The sequence below is a fragment of the Arvicanthis niloticus genome, chromosome 1, assembly GCF_011762505.2.
Source record: "Arvicanthis niloticus isolate mArvNil1 chromosome 1, mArvNil1.pat.X, whole genome shotgun sequence".
Classification (NCBI taxonomy): Eukaryota; Metazoa; Chordata; class Mammalia; order Rodentia; family Muridae; genus Arvicanthis; species Arvicanthis niloticus.
This window is the reverse complement of record NC_047658.1, coordinates 22,142,983-22,160,041: the sequence shown is the minus strand read 5'-3', so window position 1 is coordinate 22,160,041 and position 17,059 is coordinate 22,142,983. Positions and strand designations below refer to the sequence as shown.

At 47.3% G+C, this 17,059-nt stretch overlaps 1 protein-coding gene across 8 annotated transcripts in view; it reads right to left on the bottom strand.

The window, feature by feature from the left end:
• Window positions 1–17,059, bottom strand: part of Nav2 (neuron navigator 2) — a 646,610-nt gene that overhangs the window by 151,011 nt on the left and 478,540 nt on the right. For 6 of the 8 annotated variants that reach the window (XM_076934936.1, XM_076934914.1, XM_076934921.1 and 3 more), the window contains one exon: window positions 1,579–2,677. In XM_076934936.1, the coding sequence (XP_076791051.1) occupies window positions 1,579–2,677 (1,099 nt within the window). Of the gene's footprint in view, window positions 1–1,578; window positions 2,678–3,957; window positions 3,989–4,181; window positions 4,203–17,059 lie in introns of those variants that run through there. The other 2 variants (XM_076934950.1, XM_076934945.1) reach the window with 2 other exon arrangements.

Here is a 17,059-nt window from a genome sequence, read left to right as displayed (position 1 = left end):
GCTGCTAGGGTTGCCCCAGTCCCACTGCATGTCAGAGAACAATTCACGAGAAACCGTGCATGCATCCTCACCCGGCCTCTACTGAAAGACTCCCCAGAGTTCTTCTCAGCACTGTTAGCTGAGCTGATGGCTTGCCTGAATAAAATAGATCTGTCTGCCAATCAGAGGAGATTGCTATGGCTCTCACAGAAGGCGGAAGTAGGCAGAGGAGAGTGAACACAGGACAAAAGGAAGTCTGGCATCACCCCTGTACTGCATGGATGCTGGCTAGCTTTCTCCTGACAACTCTTGTGGCAGGCAGCCTGAGAGCTCACAGGTACACAATTCAGGCAGGGAGGGAGGGGACATCTAATTCTTTGGGGAGTCACACAAGCATAAGAAGCTCAAAGTGTGGGTGTGAATGCACACACCTGGGCTTGTGCAAATGTACCTATGTGAATACACATTGGCATTTGGCACATGAATGTGTAATCGTGTCTGTACTTGTGTGCAACCGTTGATGCATGTGCTTTGCGTGTGTGTACACAGTTGTGTTTCTGTGTTTTGGAAGACAGCCACAAACTAAGTGACGTTCGGGTCATTTTGCTATATGCACAGGTACTGGGGGCCACCTTTCTGTGAAGTGGGTCAAGTACAGGACCAGGGACAGCCCTGTGAGCCAAAGCTCTCAGCTCCCTTCTCAGTAGGACAGGAGCTTCCATGAGCCTGAAGAGCTCAGCCACTGCTTACGGGTGTCTGTCTCAGTGTGGGAGTGTGGGAGCGGCAGAGTAGAGTGACTCTCAGGACAGGACAAGGAACTTGTAGCACCTACTTCTACATGGGCTGCTGGGTTCTACAGATGTGCTATTAAAGACATGAGGCTTCTGAGACAGAAAAAGGACAGCAGACTTTAGCCTGATACATTTCCTGTTCTAGAGTGGCCCTTGTCAATCTTATTATTGTTGTTGTTGTTGTTGTTATTGTTATCATTATTATTTATTTGGATTTTTGAGACAGGGTTTTTCTGTAGCCCTGACTGTTCTGGAACTCATCATGTAGATCAGGCTGGCCTTGAACCTGGAGAGCTACCTGCCTCTGTCTTCCAAGTGCTGGGATTAAAGGAGTACACCACCATTGCCCAGCTGGCCATTGTCAATCTTATCTCTTCCTCCTTCGTCTCTTCTCAGAAAGCCCCAGGAGGTAATAGGGATTGCCAGACTCGAAAAGTTCAACACCAGCGCTGCCATAGGGAATTTTATATAGCAGGATGGTCTTAAGTCTACTTAGTATACGCTTACAACTCATTTTGGGTGACACCAAAGCAGCCACCCTGCATATTCAGACCTACATGCTGCTAGTGCTTCTGAAATGCCCTAATCCCTCACAGGCCTAGTGAAGCCTTCTTATCCTGGGGTCAGCTCACAATGTCTCCTGCTTCAGCACTGTCTAGCTATAGTAGTTGCCCACTTGAGTGCACCAGGACAGAACTATGTGTTACGCTAGCTGTTGGCTCACATGTTCCCGATCCTTGCACGGACAGAGCCGGGAAGCAGGCTCTTTACCCGGGGGGAGGGGGGGGTAGCAGGTGCTGCCGCCTACCTGTACAGAAAAGGTGCAACCGTGGCGGTGTTGGGATGGTTGTATTGCTGCTGAGGCTGAGGTAGCTGAACACTGACGGTATTGCTTCCAGTGGTCTGTGTGGTCCCGACGGAGCCGCTGACAGTTTGGCTGCTGATGCTGTGGTTCAGAGTGGTCCCTCCGGGGCCTTTTCCCTCTGAGGATGCCAGGCTGGAGGAGGAGCTAGAGTGTCTGCTGTCCAGCTGGGGCTTCTGGGGAGGAAGCCCTGAGCTCAGCTTCCCTCTGCTCCTCTCTCCTTCCTTGGGAGGTATGGGGGCACTTGGGGACTTCCCAGGCATGTTCTTCATTCCTGGTTTTGGTATGCCGCTGTGGGATGGAGCTGTAGCCTCCTTCTTGGTGCTGTTGAGCTTGCCCCCTTTGGGGATAAAGCTGGCGATCTTGGAGGACTTTTTCGGCACCTCAGTCACAACCACCCCACTGAGCTCTTCCTTGGGTTCTTCCTTGAGGTCAGGCCTGTCGGTCACGGAGACCCTCTTGGTGAGGTCCTTGCTCTTCTCCTTTTCCTTCTCCTTCTCCCGCTGCTGTTTCTCCTTCTCTTTCTCACTGCCCTTTGGGGAGCCCTTCTTATTGGTAAGCGCCCTGCTGAAAGTCCTCTGTGCAATGCCCTTGAGTGCGATCTTGGGGCTGCTGGATGCAGGGCCCGCAGTAGACAGTGCCCTGTTAGCGGCCTCCAACTCTTCACTCTCTTCAAAGCTGGGCAGGATCTCTAATCGCTCACAGCTCGTGTCCCGGGATGCTGCGCCCTCACCCGCCTTGGAGCCTCCCTTGCTGTTGAAAAGTTTGAGCTTTTCCAACATGGATTTCTGATTGTTGGGGGCAGGCTTCATGGCTTCAGGTGTGGGCCTGGGGGCCTCAGGCCCAGCGGGTTTGACAGAGAGCATGGATGACGTGGCACTATGCTTCACACTGAGGGACTTGCTGCGCCAAGGCTTGGAGGTCATGCTGGGCTGGGGGATGGCTGAGGAGGAGCAGTTAACAGGGATGGAAGGGTTGTTCTCCAAGGAAGCAGGTACATTTTCGCCCATTCCGGGATGGGAGGATGCTGAGTTTGCCAATGGCTCTGCAGAGACAGGGAAGGGAAAGCGACCTGAGTCATATCCACTGAGCTGCACTGAAGATTAAAGGCCAGCCATGGCTACCCAGCCAGCCGTTCCCCACTCATATGCCCTGCCGCTCCATTACTGGAGGTGAGGATTATCTGTGGTTACAATGTAAACGAAGTTCATCCTCCCGTTCTGTTCACACGGCACCTCCCCCAGCCTTACCACATCTTGGTTGTGTCTGTTCTGTAAACACATGCCAATCTTAACAGTACCATGCAGAGCACAACTAAGAATGTAAATAATCTACCGGAAAAAAAGAGAAAATCCTTTACCAATACCACATACCACTCCCGTGGTATTCCAGGGTGTAGGAAATAAATGCTTTCAATGATTGAACCCAGAATTCCAGTTGTGAACAACAGTCAAGAAATATCCAACTATTTTTTGACATTTTCAACTTTTAGAAGACAATTTATCATAGACATTAAAACAGACCAAAGTAAGTAAGTAAAAATAGAAACTGAGGAGAAACCAATAATTTTAACTGAGAAATAGATTATTCATATAAGTTGCTAATTCATATGTAAGATTTTTCTATGTTGGCACTTTTTCTTCCTTCCATCCTTCCCCCCTTTTCTCTCTTCCTCTCTCTCTCTCTCTCTCTCTCTCTCTCTCTCTCTCTCTCTCTCTCTCATGACAGGGTTTCTCTGTGCAGCTCTGGCTGTCTAGCAACTTACCCTGTAGACCAGGCTGGCCTTGAACTCAGAGATCTGCCTGCCTCTGCCTCCTGAGTGAGCCACCATGCCCAGCCTAAAGAATTTCACTTTGTCCTAGCCTGTTCAGGGAAACAGGTGAGGCATATTCTCTGTATTTACTTGGGAATTCACAGTGGAGAGAAATGAGGAGTTCTCTCCAGTGAACACTTAAAACCCACACATCCCAGAGTGGGCGTGAACCGCCAACCTTTCTGTTAACGGCCAAATAGGCTGAGCAGTAGTTGTGCAACAGAGACATTATGCTGGCATTTTCAAAGGCTTACAAACAGAACAGACTTTAGAGACCTTCTTTTACTTAAGAACACAATCGGAGCACGTGCCCCGGGCCCCCATCTCCAACACACACACAAGGCGAGAAAACACAGACTATCTGAGAGTCAAGGCTTCCCCTTTGGCACTCAATGCATGTTTCCCTACCCACATTCTTTTCTCAGAAATCCATGAAGGCATTTCCATACAAGTGCCAGGACCATTCTGGGAAGTGTGGGCTCACCTATCACTGTCCTGTCACTTAAACTTACCAGAGTGGCCCGGCATCAGAGAGCCCTCCAAACTGCAGCCCCTTCATCAGATGGAACTGCCATGATGCACCAGTGGCTCCAGATTCCAGTAGCTGCTAGAGAAAGTGGCCAGGAGACAGAGGAGACACCCTCCACTGAGCCTGTCCCCCACCCCCAAGCCCAGCCCCGTCAGCCCCTTAAGAGAACACTGCTTGCAAAGTCACAGTGGCGAAACTGGGACTTACCTAATGGTGGCCACTTTCTCCCACAAGGATTCTCTAGGAGAATTTCTGCAAGCGGAGAGGCTGCCCTTCCAATTGTCACAAGTGTTTTCGGTTAAACTGCTCATGTTTCTAATTAACTTTTGTCATCCGCAACTACTCCTGTGCCCAGAAGCCTGGCAGGATTAACGGCTGCTTCCTCAGCTCTCTTTGCTTTCCCCCACCTCCTCTTCCTAATACCTATGTTCTGCTGCCTTCCAGCAACAGAGTAAACTGTACATAGTGCCGCTTTTGATGATTTAAAAGTCAACGGCTGCTCAGGCTGGGTCAAGGCAGCCCTGTGTGGGGCGCGAGCGCCGGGAGCCGGGCAGCCAGGGAACTGGCTGAGTCTGCCCGCAGCTGCGTGGGGAAGCCACAGCTCTGGGTGATCCAAAGCAGACCTCCCAATGTTTTAAAACACATCCATCTTCCTGACTTACTGGGGAATTTGGATTTGGAGGGGAGGGTGCTGCACAACTCCTCCACCAAAACTCACGGGTGTTGCTGGATCTTTTCCTGGGCAGAACCACAGACTGGCTTACAAACCTACCTAACTACCAGCTTGTCGTGGGGTCTCCTTGGCTTGACCCCCACCCCCTCCCAGGGTTGACTCATGGATATCTGGAGGCACACCACTCAACATATTGTTAAACGGCGTCCTGTTCCCCTATTACAATGAAGTGGGCAGGGCTGTTTGTGACTGTGTTCTTTTTAGCTAAAATGGAATACCCAGGATTTGAACCCAGGTCTCCTGACACAGTACTCAGTGACATCTATTTGGTTGTTGTTAAAGGCACAGTCTCATTGCATCCCAGACTAGCCTTAAATTTGCTCTCTAGCTGAGGATGACCTCCTGCCTCTATCTTCCACGTGTATGTGGGGCTGAGAAATGCGCTTGTGCATGGCAGGAAAACTCTCAACAACTTGTTCACATCTCCTGCCCACCTCCTCCTTTTAAAGAACAAATACAAACATTTGTGAAAAACACAGAGTGTTTTTCAGACATTGCCTTATGGATGGTGATATCCACACCCCCTCAGCAGGAAGCAGCTGTACCACAGAAGAGTCCCTCTGGCTAACGAAAGTAAGTTTTCAAGTTGGAGACCACTTTACCTCGTAAAATTGTCCTTCCCTTTATCTGGGATCTTATCAGAAGCCAAATGAAACAACACTCATCCAACCATCCACCCGTCCGCCCACATCCTTCCTTCTACTACCCATCCATCCACCCACTCGTCCGTCCTCCCATTCCTCCTCCCACTCCCATCCACTCACCCACTCATCTTTGCTCCCACCCACCCACCATCCATACACTCAACATGTGCACGCCAACAGTCACTTATTTATCAAACATGTCACACTCACACCAAATGCCATTCCAGACACTTGGGGCATGTCCGCAACAAAACAAAGATATCCTGCCTTTATGAACTTTATATTTTAGAGAAAGGAAACAGGAAATAATTCATCAGCACCCCGTTTGCTGGAAAATAAGGGCTAAAGAAAAACAAGGCTGATTTGCCAGAGAGAGGATTAGCTGCAGGCTCTGGAGGTCTCTGAGATCGAGGCCCAGCTTTGTCTACATCGTGAGCTCCAGGGTTACCCAGCGAGACCCTGGTTTTTAATAAAAGGAGTGAAGACAAACTATTTCTACTATTTCTTTGGAGTCTTTTCAGCTGTGCTCGAATTAAAATCCCAGTGAGCCTTTAAGAAGCCTCATGAGGTCAAGCCATGGCCATTTTTGTCCCACGGGGTACCACATGCTTAGCCTCACATGCTAAGTCCTTTTACTGCTGTGTGATAATGCATAGGGTATTTCTTTATTCTCAAATATTCTCCCTCATGTTTACTAGCGGAGAAAGCTGTCTGGGATAAGGTATTGTCAACCTCGTTAATTGAGAAATGCTGGTGTCTTAGGAAAACAAGCCTGGAGGGTGGAGGGAGGGGTGGGCTTTCTAAATGGGGAGAGCCACTCTAATAACTAACAGCTCTCGCCTTTTTTCCTCATGTATATGGGCCTTCCTCTTCCTTACATCGAAGGAATGTGTCAGGGAGGAGGGGGCAGGAGCAAAGCATACCAGAACGTTCTGGACATCCTATCCCCCACAGCGCACGTGGGTCACTGTTGGGAAGCGACTTGCTTTTTACAACCTACAGATGAGTATCTGCATCCTTTTCAAGGTATACTGCACCCAGCCCACGTAGAAGTGAACCATTTTGTGTTGACTAAATATACATTTACGTTTCAAGTTGACTTAAAAACATGACACCGAGACCCATGAACGGTTTAGAGAATTGGTGAGAATCATATAGGCTTGTGAGTGGTGCAGGTTGAAGAAGCACTTATTTAAAAGACTTATTTTTATATTGAATCTATCCCTTTGTCCCACGTCACACTGCCTTTGAAAGTCATCTGAAATGGCTGCTCTCGGCACTCAGTCCACTTATGTCCTGAAGGGTATGGAGTGTATTGCTGAGAGTGGCCAGGTCAGCAGCATGACCTAGTGTTGACGGGCACACATAAGTTTAAATACACACATCGTGACTCACTCAGAAGCTTGTGAACATGTATCTGTAGACGAAGATGAACAGCGCTGAGATACTTTTTAAAAAGTTACACTCTGTCTGAATGCCTGCCTGTCTCTCCCTCCCCTTCTTTCTGTGTGTATGTGTGCACACGCACGTGTGCATGCATCTGCATGTGTGTCCTGGCATGTGCATCCTTGGAAACAACTTTCTGGAGTTGAATCTTTTTGCATGTCTGCAAATCGAGCACCTTCACATTCTGGGCCATCTCACCCCCGCCCACTACTTTTATTGTGTATAATAAACTCTGATATAGTCTACTCTAGTGTGATGTTTAAAATGCTAATGGCAAGGACTATGGAGTAGCTCAGTGTATGAAGGGCTTGCCTTCCAACCCCAGAGCCCACTTACAATCCTCAGCATGGAGATATTCACTTGTAATCTCAGTGCTTGTGAGGTAGAGACATTGAATTCCTGGGGCTCTGGCTTGCTGTCCTGGTCTACTTGGTGTGTTCCAGTCAGTGACAGATACTGCCTCAGAAAACCACCAAGTGGACAGTGACACCTGGGAAACTACACGGGAGGTTGCCTTTGGTTCTCTACACATATTTGCGCGCGCACACTCGTGTACACACACCACACACACACACACACACACACACCAATGGCAGAGGCCTTTATGGAACTTCCTGACCCACTCATGACTTCCCAGTGCTGGTCTGGGCACCTTGGTTCTAAAAGACCAATTTCCACAATCCAACTGACAAACCACTACTTAAAGAGACCGTCTCCTTCGAAACACTGTGATGGCTTTGAAGAAAAGGAAAACCTTTGGGTTTATTTTGGCAAGCAGCCTCAGCCTTCTCTGACAGGAACCCAAGTGCTCTAAATGGAAACACTGTGATGCAGATTCTGAGAACTTTTTCCTCTCTCTTTCAGCAAAGGTGAGATGCAGCCCAGGACTCTACTGTTTGCGGGTTTCAGTCAGGGAGCCAGCCGTTGGTGGTCTGGTCCTGAAGCCAACGGGCACAAAGACAGAGTGTATTCCAGGAAGGCTGACCCCAGCTCCTGTCATTGCTATGGTGAGTCGAAACCTGGTTGAGGGAGGTTTCCTGCCTAAATCTTCTCCAAAGCTGTTGGGGAATAGAACTGATCATCGGGCCTGGGAAACTGTTTGCAATTTCCTATGATTTGTCAAGGTGTCAATCTTGAACACTCAGATTTCTGAGGATAATTGAAACCAGTTGAGTTATCCCAAGTGCGTGTCTTTCAGAACAGCTTCTGTTGGTGTCGTTATAGCCTCTGAGCTACTACATGGGCGTGTGGATGTGTCTCCGTTCATTGGCTCTGCAGGAAGACTCTAGAGCTGGCGGAAGGAGCCTTCTCTACACTGTCAAAACAACTCATCATCACCACCTCGACCACCATCACCGTCATCACCATCATCATCATTAAAATTAAATTTCACTTTTTTTTTTTTTTCCGAGACAGGGTTTCTCTGCATAGTCCTGGCTGTCCTGGAACTCACTCTGTAGACCAGGCTGTCCTGGAACTCACTCTGTAGACCAGGCTGGCCTGGAACTCACTCTGTAGACCAGGCTGGCCTTGAACTCAGTAAATTTCAGTTTTTTTTTTTTAAAGATTTATTTATTTATTTTATGTATGTGAACACATTGTTGCTCTCCTCAGACACAGATGGTTGTGAGCCACCATGTGGTTGCTGGGAATTGAACTCAGGACCTCTGGAAGAGCAGTCAGTGCTCTTAACCACTGAGCCATCTATCTCTCCAGCCCCAAATTTCAGTTTTTTAAAGCCAGGTTTCACACCATCCAGACTGACCTCAAACTCATTATGTTACTGAGGATGACCCTGGGCTCCCGGTCTTCCTGTCTCCACCTCGCAAGGGCGGAAGGACAGGTGAGCACTGACATCACCTGGCTTCAGTGTCTAGTATCAAGGAAGAGGCTTGAAGACACTCCCTTTGCTGGCTGGCTTGGGGAGCATCTTTAAAGAAAGGAAAAAAGGCAGGCACAAAGATGGCCATGGCAGCCAGGCACCAGCCTGGCGGAGGTGAGAGGATCTTGGCTTTGGATACACACACGTTCACAATTCCAAAGGCTCTTAGAAGGTCTGAGCTAGAACACAGATTGTAATCTTACCAAGCCTAAATTCTGTAAGCTGCTTTGTAATGCATAGGCTTCCAAAATCCCAATACCATTCTTCAATTTTTTTTTTGTTTTGTTTTTCAGAAATGCAAAAAGGTAAGCTTTTCTGTCTTATATGAGCCACTAATTCCCCAGGGTCCCTTGTGACTTTTTCATTTCAGAGGAATAAGTAGCCATCAATGTATGGGACAACCACGTTGGGTCCTTTTATAATATACGACAAGGTAATCGTTTCTCTTCAATGGCTTGTTTTTAGATAAAACCCTGTGAAACTATGAGTAACAAGGTCGTTTGTTTTTCTGCTGGTAGCTTAAAAAAAAGAGCAATATAAGAAACTAAGGAAGCATCCTCCCATTTCCAAAGCTGTGTTCTCCATCTCTTCTTCAAGGAGATTCAAAGGAAGAATCTCTCAAATACCACTCCTTCTGCAAAGAACTGGGAAGCCAAATGATGAAGTCTGGCTTATGTTTCATCTATAACTTTAAAAAACAGAATCAACTCTTCAATCCTGTATCTGTCTGTTGGTCCATCTCTGGTTTTGTTGGGCTGTGCCCACCCCAAACCCCACATCCTGTACATCAAAAAGATTTGTCATACATGAAATTTTAAATCCTTCCAATTATATGGAAGAAGAGAAGAGACCTGGTGTTTAACTGTGACATTAAAAGGAAGCTATTCCATCCCTATAATACCTTTCCCTTTCTTGTTTTGAGACAGGGTCTCAGTTAGCTTAGTTTAGCCCCAAACATACTATATAGCCAAGGATGACTTGAACTTCTGATCCTCTTTACATCTCCCTCCAGAATGCTGGGACTTCAGGTATGTACCACATGCCTGGTTTATGTAGCACTGGGTACTGAACCCAGGGTTTAATCTATGATAGGTAAGTATTCTACCAACTGTTACCCCAAGTCAGGAAGATACCATTAAAAATGGGAGGCATCAGCCAGGCAGTGGTGGCACACGCCTTTAATCCCAGCACTTGGGAGGCAGAGGCAGGCAGATTTCTGAGTTTGAGGCCAGTCTGGTCTACAGAGTGAGTTCCAGGACAACCAGGGCTACACAGAGAAACCCTATCTTGAAAAACAAAAACAAAAACAAAAACAAAAAAAGAAAGGCATCTGTTTTCTTATCCTTTGAAGCAACAGTACCCTGAAAACACCTTCTTTCTCTATTCAAATTATTCAAAACCTCATGGAAAATCCTTCTGCTTTAGTTGATAGAGCCATTTCTCTATCTTGTACCATATATGGCCACAAGAAAGTCAAAATTGGCTGTGGAAAAGCTGCTCCTTCTGCTTCCAAGGGCGGATGAGATTTCACAGAGAGACGAGAAACTCTTTACAGGGGACAACTCCATTCCTCGGGAGATCACTGTCCACAGCCAGCAGCTTTCTGGCAGAGGGGAGCTGCTGTGTGCTATGTAAATGCAGCCTTCTACCACAGTTAGGCAAAGATCTTTGCCAAGTCTCCTAACCCTAACGCACCAGCCTTCCGTGCTTTGTCCTGGCATAAATGGAGGCTGCCCACAGAAGGAGCCTCCCAACCAGTGTTAAACAAGGGTAGGTACTTCCCTGGGAGCCAGGCAACAGGCAGGAACAAGGAGAAGGAGTTCCTGGTCAAGGAGGTTTGGAACCTGTAGGGTTAAAGAGTGGTCAAACCGTTTTCTTCTCTACAGGACGCCTCACAGCCTCTCTGGCAGTGGGACAGTCCAAAAGCTAATGAAATTGTGTCTTTCCTAAATGTCTTTTTGCCACAAACATCGTTTTATAGAATGGTTTAAGAAAAAGGTCTATTATGCTAAAAACTGACTAGTGGGTGGGGGACCCAAGTGGGATGTACAGCCCAAATCAGAAAAAGCACCAGCCTGCCAGCTAACCAACACTCACAGTGGGAGCCAGGCAAGGAAGGCAGAAGATGGGGTTGGGGGGCTGCTTCTATCTGGGATTCCCTATGATTTGTCACCAAAACAAGGCTGTCACAAAACCCTACAGAAGCCAAGGCAATACCAATTCTGGAGTAGCATTCAGCACAGGGAAGATAGGGCTCCTGCCTACTGCATGGTGCAGACCATACTAGAACAATGTAAACAACATCCCAGAATTCTCAGAGATTGATATCAGAGGTCATGCTGCTCTCCCTCCCCAAAAAGGATCTGAGCCTTGGGGAAGTCTCCAGCGTCTCACACTCAGTAAAATGATGTTGAGCATGAAATCCCTGCCTCTGCCATATGACAGGGCTTCCACCCTGTCTGCCCGGAATATCTAGTGACAGTCCCACAAAGCTGCATCTGTAAGCAGCTCCTAAGTGGCTCAGCACTCACTGAAGTTTAGCGGTGGCCCAAGTCTGTGCTGGGCAGTTACAGTTCTCCAAGGACCAGGAATGAAGGTGACCCACTATCCCTAAGGTTGTCCCCTCCCTCTCCCCACCCCAGGTTTCTGCCTAATGACCCGGGGGGAATGAACAACAACAAAAGGCAAAGAAATACCCTTCAGAGCAGGTTCCCGACACAGAGAATCGAGGACCCATTACAGCACTAGGTGTTCAGAGAATACCTAGAGACAGCCAAGGGTGGTAAGGCTCGGTGTGTCTACAGCTACCATGGAAGAGGAGAGCAGTCAGCCTAAGCTTATATCTCTGCTCCATGTCTCCATGTAGTTCTCTCTTCGTATGAGTTTATTCGACAAAAGGTTTTCATAGTACATATATATGTGCATGCATATATATGTGTGTGTGTATATATATATATGTGTGTGTGTATATATACATACACATGATATATATATATATATACATATATATATATATATATGACGTCATTGGATATTGAAGTGTGTAATAGTCAACACTTATGGAGCATTTTCTTCTGTTGGCTTCTTCATCTGCATTGTGGCAGATAACAACTGTTCCATTCTACCAGTGGGGACACTGAGGCTCAGGGACAAAGTAAAGGATCTAAGGTCAGATCAGAGGTTGGTAACTCACTGACAAGACCACATGCTTCAGTGGCATTTTCTAGCCACCCCAACTTGAGGTAAGATACAAGCCTACATTTGATCCCTGGAACCCATAAGGTGGAAGGAGGGAACCAATTTTTGCAACCAGTCTTCTGACCTACACATGCTCACACACACATAATATAAATATATGTTAAAAAGAAACAAAACCAAAAACCTTGGGCCCTTCTTCTGGTCCGAGACACAGGTTTCAGAGACTACAGCATCATCTGCTAACCTTTTAGGCCTTCCCTCAGGAAAGCGAGTTTTCCCTTCCAAGAGGTTCATTTTTTAAAAAACGGGACTGTCAAACGGTTTAATAATAATTTAAGTATAGTTTTTTTTGTTCTTCAGAATTTAGGATGCTGGCAAGATGTAATCTCTCTGCTGTTATTATTTTTCTTTCCTGTCAACCAAATTCAGAAGCCAACCAAAGAACTAGCATATTGTATTCCTGGGGGGGGGGTGTCACGCAGAAAGTGGGCGCTGAATTGGACCATTATTCACTATCTGTGATCACGTTAGGCCAAATGTGCAGGAGCCAGAGGGAAAAAAGGCAGTCATTTATTCTCATTCTGCCAAGCATGCAGACACTGGGTATCAGATAGATCAAATAATCTCAGGGCTTCGTGAATGCCACTGATCCACCCAGCGCGGCCAGACTTCTGAGCCTTTCTCCTGACAGTTGTCTTCTTAATGGAAAAACAGAACTCTTTTTAGAAAAGAAAACGTCTGTGGTGGTAGAAAACACTCCCCAGATGCTGCTCAGCAGCTTGACGAGGAGTCAGGCAGGCTGCGATTCCTCCAGGTGTCTGCTCTGGTTTCTGCAGCGGGCCTGGCCCTGACAAGCTGGCAGCAGAATAGGCGTTTGAAGTGAAGCACTCACTTGGTGACTCTCGGTAAGGCTGAGGTGTCTTTTACAAATCAGATAACCATGGCAAGGTGCACAGAAAGCCAAGGAACATCTTTTTCTACCCAGGCCACACAGCACTTTCCAGGTGGGCCTAAGTCCAGCTTACCAGCTTAGAAGTCACCTTGAGTAACTTCACCTGGTGAAGCTCTTGCTCGCCCATAAGTAAACGCCCCGATGATACCACTGGAGTGCCCAATACTTCACCAAGTCCTTAAATAATTTCACTTCACAAATTCATTTAAAATTATGAGTTCTTAGCTGAGAAGCTAGCTTAGTCAGTACCATCTTTGATCTATAGGCAGGGAGAATTTAAATTTAACACCCAGAACCCACACGAAAAAGAGCCAGGCATCGCATGTGCACCTATAACCCCGGCCCTGGGAAGGTGAACACAGAAACTCGAGGGCTCACTGGCCAGTCAACCTAGATGAATTGGTGAGTCCCAGGCCAGGAGGAGACCCTCTAAACAAACAAGGTGAACGACTTAAGGAATAAAATCTGAGACTGACCTCTGGCCCTTGACCCCTGGCCTCCACACACATGTACATGCACACACATATAAAACAATAAAAAAGTAAGAGGACTCATTATTTCATACAAGTGCCTTATGAAATGAGTTGGCTGCAGCTCAGAAGTGAGCATCTTGCCCTAAGTCCTAGTTGGTATGAGGCTGAGTAAGAACTGGAACACTGAGGTCAATGCTCTTAGCAGACTCCCCTCGGCAGGAAGAGTGAGCACAGCTCTCTCCCTTTCTCACAGTGAGTAAAACGGTGCTGCAGAATGTAAGCACTTCTGTACACAGGCACACACTCGCGCGCACACACACATACACACACACACACACATGCATGCAAACACACATGTATACGTACACACATACAAACCCGCATACACATACACGTACACACATACATACACATATATACATGCACACATGCATACACACATACAAACCCTCATACACACATACTTACATATATACATACATACATAAATACATACACATGCATACACACACACACACATACACACATACATACACATATATGCATGCACACATGCATACACACATACAAACCCTCATACACACATACTTACATATATACATGCATACATAAATACATACACATGCAAACATACACACACACACACACACACACACACATACACACACCCCTTCACCCTTCACTAACATAAAGCCTTCTTAACATTAGCAGAGTGGAGCTATATCATGTTTTGGTGCCATTTCTGTCAGCCATAAGCTTAGCAAGAACAGGAGGCATCTCTCTGATCTTTAGTACCACTGTGCATCCAGGGCTGACTACAGATGCCTGGCAAGCCTCTCTTTGTTCCTCCTCTCAGCCAGCACCCGTGCGCTTTGTCCACCTTACCAGGCTTGCTGGAGGCAGCTTGGTTAGTGCACAGCTCACTGTCTGCTGTGATGACTCAGTCACTCCTGGCAGCATCTGATTTGTTCTGGTGAGAATCTCAAAACTGTTCTCCATGAATGAAGGTAAGCAAAGATGCATAGAGCATCTAGCTACAGTGGGGAAACCTGTAGGTCCACTCTCAGACCAGGTTGTAGCTTTTCAGACTTTACATACAACTGAGCTCCTCCCATACTATTCTAGCGCGTCTTTGCCAACCCAAGTGATGGATTCTGGATGTTCAGCAGGCAGGGCTATGAGTGCAGCTGCAGGTCATTCTGTCATTTGTCCTTGGAATCCTAGGGCAACCACAGGCACGGTGCTTGCTCCTCGCCTTCTCCCAGTCCCATCCTAGGCCATCCCATCCTAGGCATGTGCCTTTTAATTCTCAATCTTCTTTTGTCCCAGGTGCTAAGGCTCAGAACAATGAATCTATAGTTTAAACCTTCAGTGGCCCAGCTTTCAGCAAAGTGACAGACACGGAGACTGAGTTGGAACCTAGTCAAAGGGAGTGGGTCACTGGGGCTGAGTCTTGTCCCTGCATTCCTCTACCTCTGTCTGCTGGATCCTGGGAGACACTGTGCCCTCTCCACCTTGCTGCTCTGCCTCTCACAGGTCTGAGGACAATAGTGACCAGGAACTGAAATCCCAAGACCAGCATCTCAAAGCACTCTTCCTTCCTCTTGCTCGCCTCGGGCGTCCTGACTCAGTGGTAGAATGCTGACTTCTGCAGGTGTGACCGCAGACAGAGTGACCTCAGTCTGGGAATGAGTGAGGACAAAAAAGCTCATCCAAGTTATTAACAATAACTTTCTGTTTCCTTCATGGAAATTCTGGGGATCTATTCTTCGTAAAGCAGAAAAAAAAAAAAAGTGTCCAGGTTCCCACATCTAGTGATTAAAATCAAACACACAAGAACAAAATACACAGATTCTGTACTTAATCAGGGTAAAAATCTGGTCAGCCAAATGTATTCGTGACACTAATCACAACCAGGGACTCCGGGGGTCTCTCTGTTCCATCCAAGCATAATGAAAAATGGGACATATTACTCAAGTGGAACGTTGGTCCCCAAGCACCCAGACGAACACACGCCTTTCATTCAGCTACACGGACTGAATTGATTTCCACAATGAAGAAACCTTATAATATGAACTCTCAGTCACCACTGGGGAAAACAAGCTAGGAGACTTGGCTCTCTCATAGTTCCCTAAATGTGCCTCAGTAGCCAGGAAGGAGTAGACGGTTTCAAATAATATCAAACCAACCCTTGACTCAGCCAATTCTCTAGTTCCATCAAAGCGGCTAAACTCTCTGTGCCCAGAGTCAGGCTTTTGACTGAAGACTTGCACGAGTGGCAGAGACCCATCAGCCCTTTTATCTTCCCAACCTGAGAATTAAAAGGAAAAATGAAGATGGGAAAGATACCTGGCACCAGCCCCACACAGGGGCAGTCTGGCTTGACCATGCCATTCTCCTCCTACAGAGGGCACTGTAGAGCCGATTTTTACACAACAGTAAATTCTGGAGGAGGGTGGTTGAATCCTTGTTATCACACAACTGGAGAACGTGGGGGCAGGGGGAATGCAAGCCTAGCTCTGTCCAATGTGGAGGTGACATATCTCAGACTCATTGTCATTTATAAAAACTACCAGATCCATAGGACAAAGCTATGAAGAGAGGAGGACATGGGATAAGAAGACAGGAGCAGTGTCTGGAGAGAGGGTAAAGAGACTAAGTGGGGGAGTCACCTCTGCTAGAAGAACTTCTTGACAAGCCATGTGGGTCAGCTGCTGAGACCCCAGGGAATGGCCACTACGTGACACACATAGAGAAGACACAAGGTGGGAAACATAAACCACAAGCTATCGTAGAGACAAGATGCTCTCTGTGAGTCCCGTGATGCCGAACCCCAGGAGGTCAGCTTCTGTGTTCAGGGTAGTGCGTAGGAATACAGACAACATTGGCAAGATGAGGAAGCAGCCTGAAGGATCCTTCTAGACTGTTCCGTCAGCTCTCCAGAGGTCAGACAGGTCCTGCCAAACATCTAAGTGTCTCGGTGGAAGGCCAGGGCAGCTGCTGCTCCCACATTGGGACTCCCCCGCAACACTTCGCTGTGCTCTTCCCTCAGAGCACCGCTACTAAGTACTCTCCTAGTGATGGACACGACTGATGCAGACTCTTCCCCTCTCCTCCTCTACTCATCACAGAGCAGTGCCATTTGTCATTAATACTAGCCTCACGTACACGTAGCCCATCCCTCAAGAAGTCAGTAAGTCAAACCAGGCCCACCGTCTGCCTTTGTAAATGAGATACAACCATGCTTATTCAGCAACAGGTTTTTATAAGAAAAAGTGCCAGGATGTGGTTGGAAGTGGTGGGCTGCTGGGATATTCCTGACTGGGGAAAGCACACCCCCCCCCCCTTTAAAAAAAATCAACAGGAAACAGGAAAGGCAGAAAATTGAGGCCTTTCTATGTTCTTAATAAAGCCTCAAACACAAAAACACACAATGTACCAGGCAATGCCTCCCTTTCATTGAAAACAAGATCCAATTAGGCATCCTAAATGTTTTTCAAGTGATTCCTGGCCTGGATATGTTACATAAAACAGGGCCCAGTGATTCAAACCTGCTGTCAATACAGAGGTGGGGAAAGAAAAATGCCAGCAATTCTGCAGCTGTCCGGCCAGGATCCTGGAGGAGCTGCTCTCTCACAACCCCACGCACAGAAAGAAGCCTGCTTCCCGGAGTGGGAGCTAAACCAAATAAACCTGGCAGGGATCTGCCTAGGAGGAGAGTCTTCAAACAGCAGCCAGGAATGCAGGGCTCCCTTGG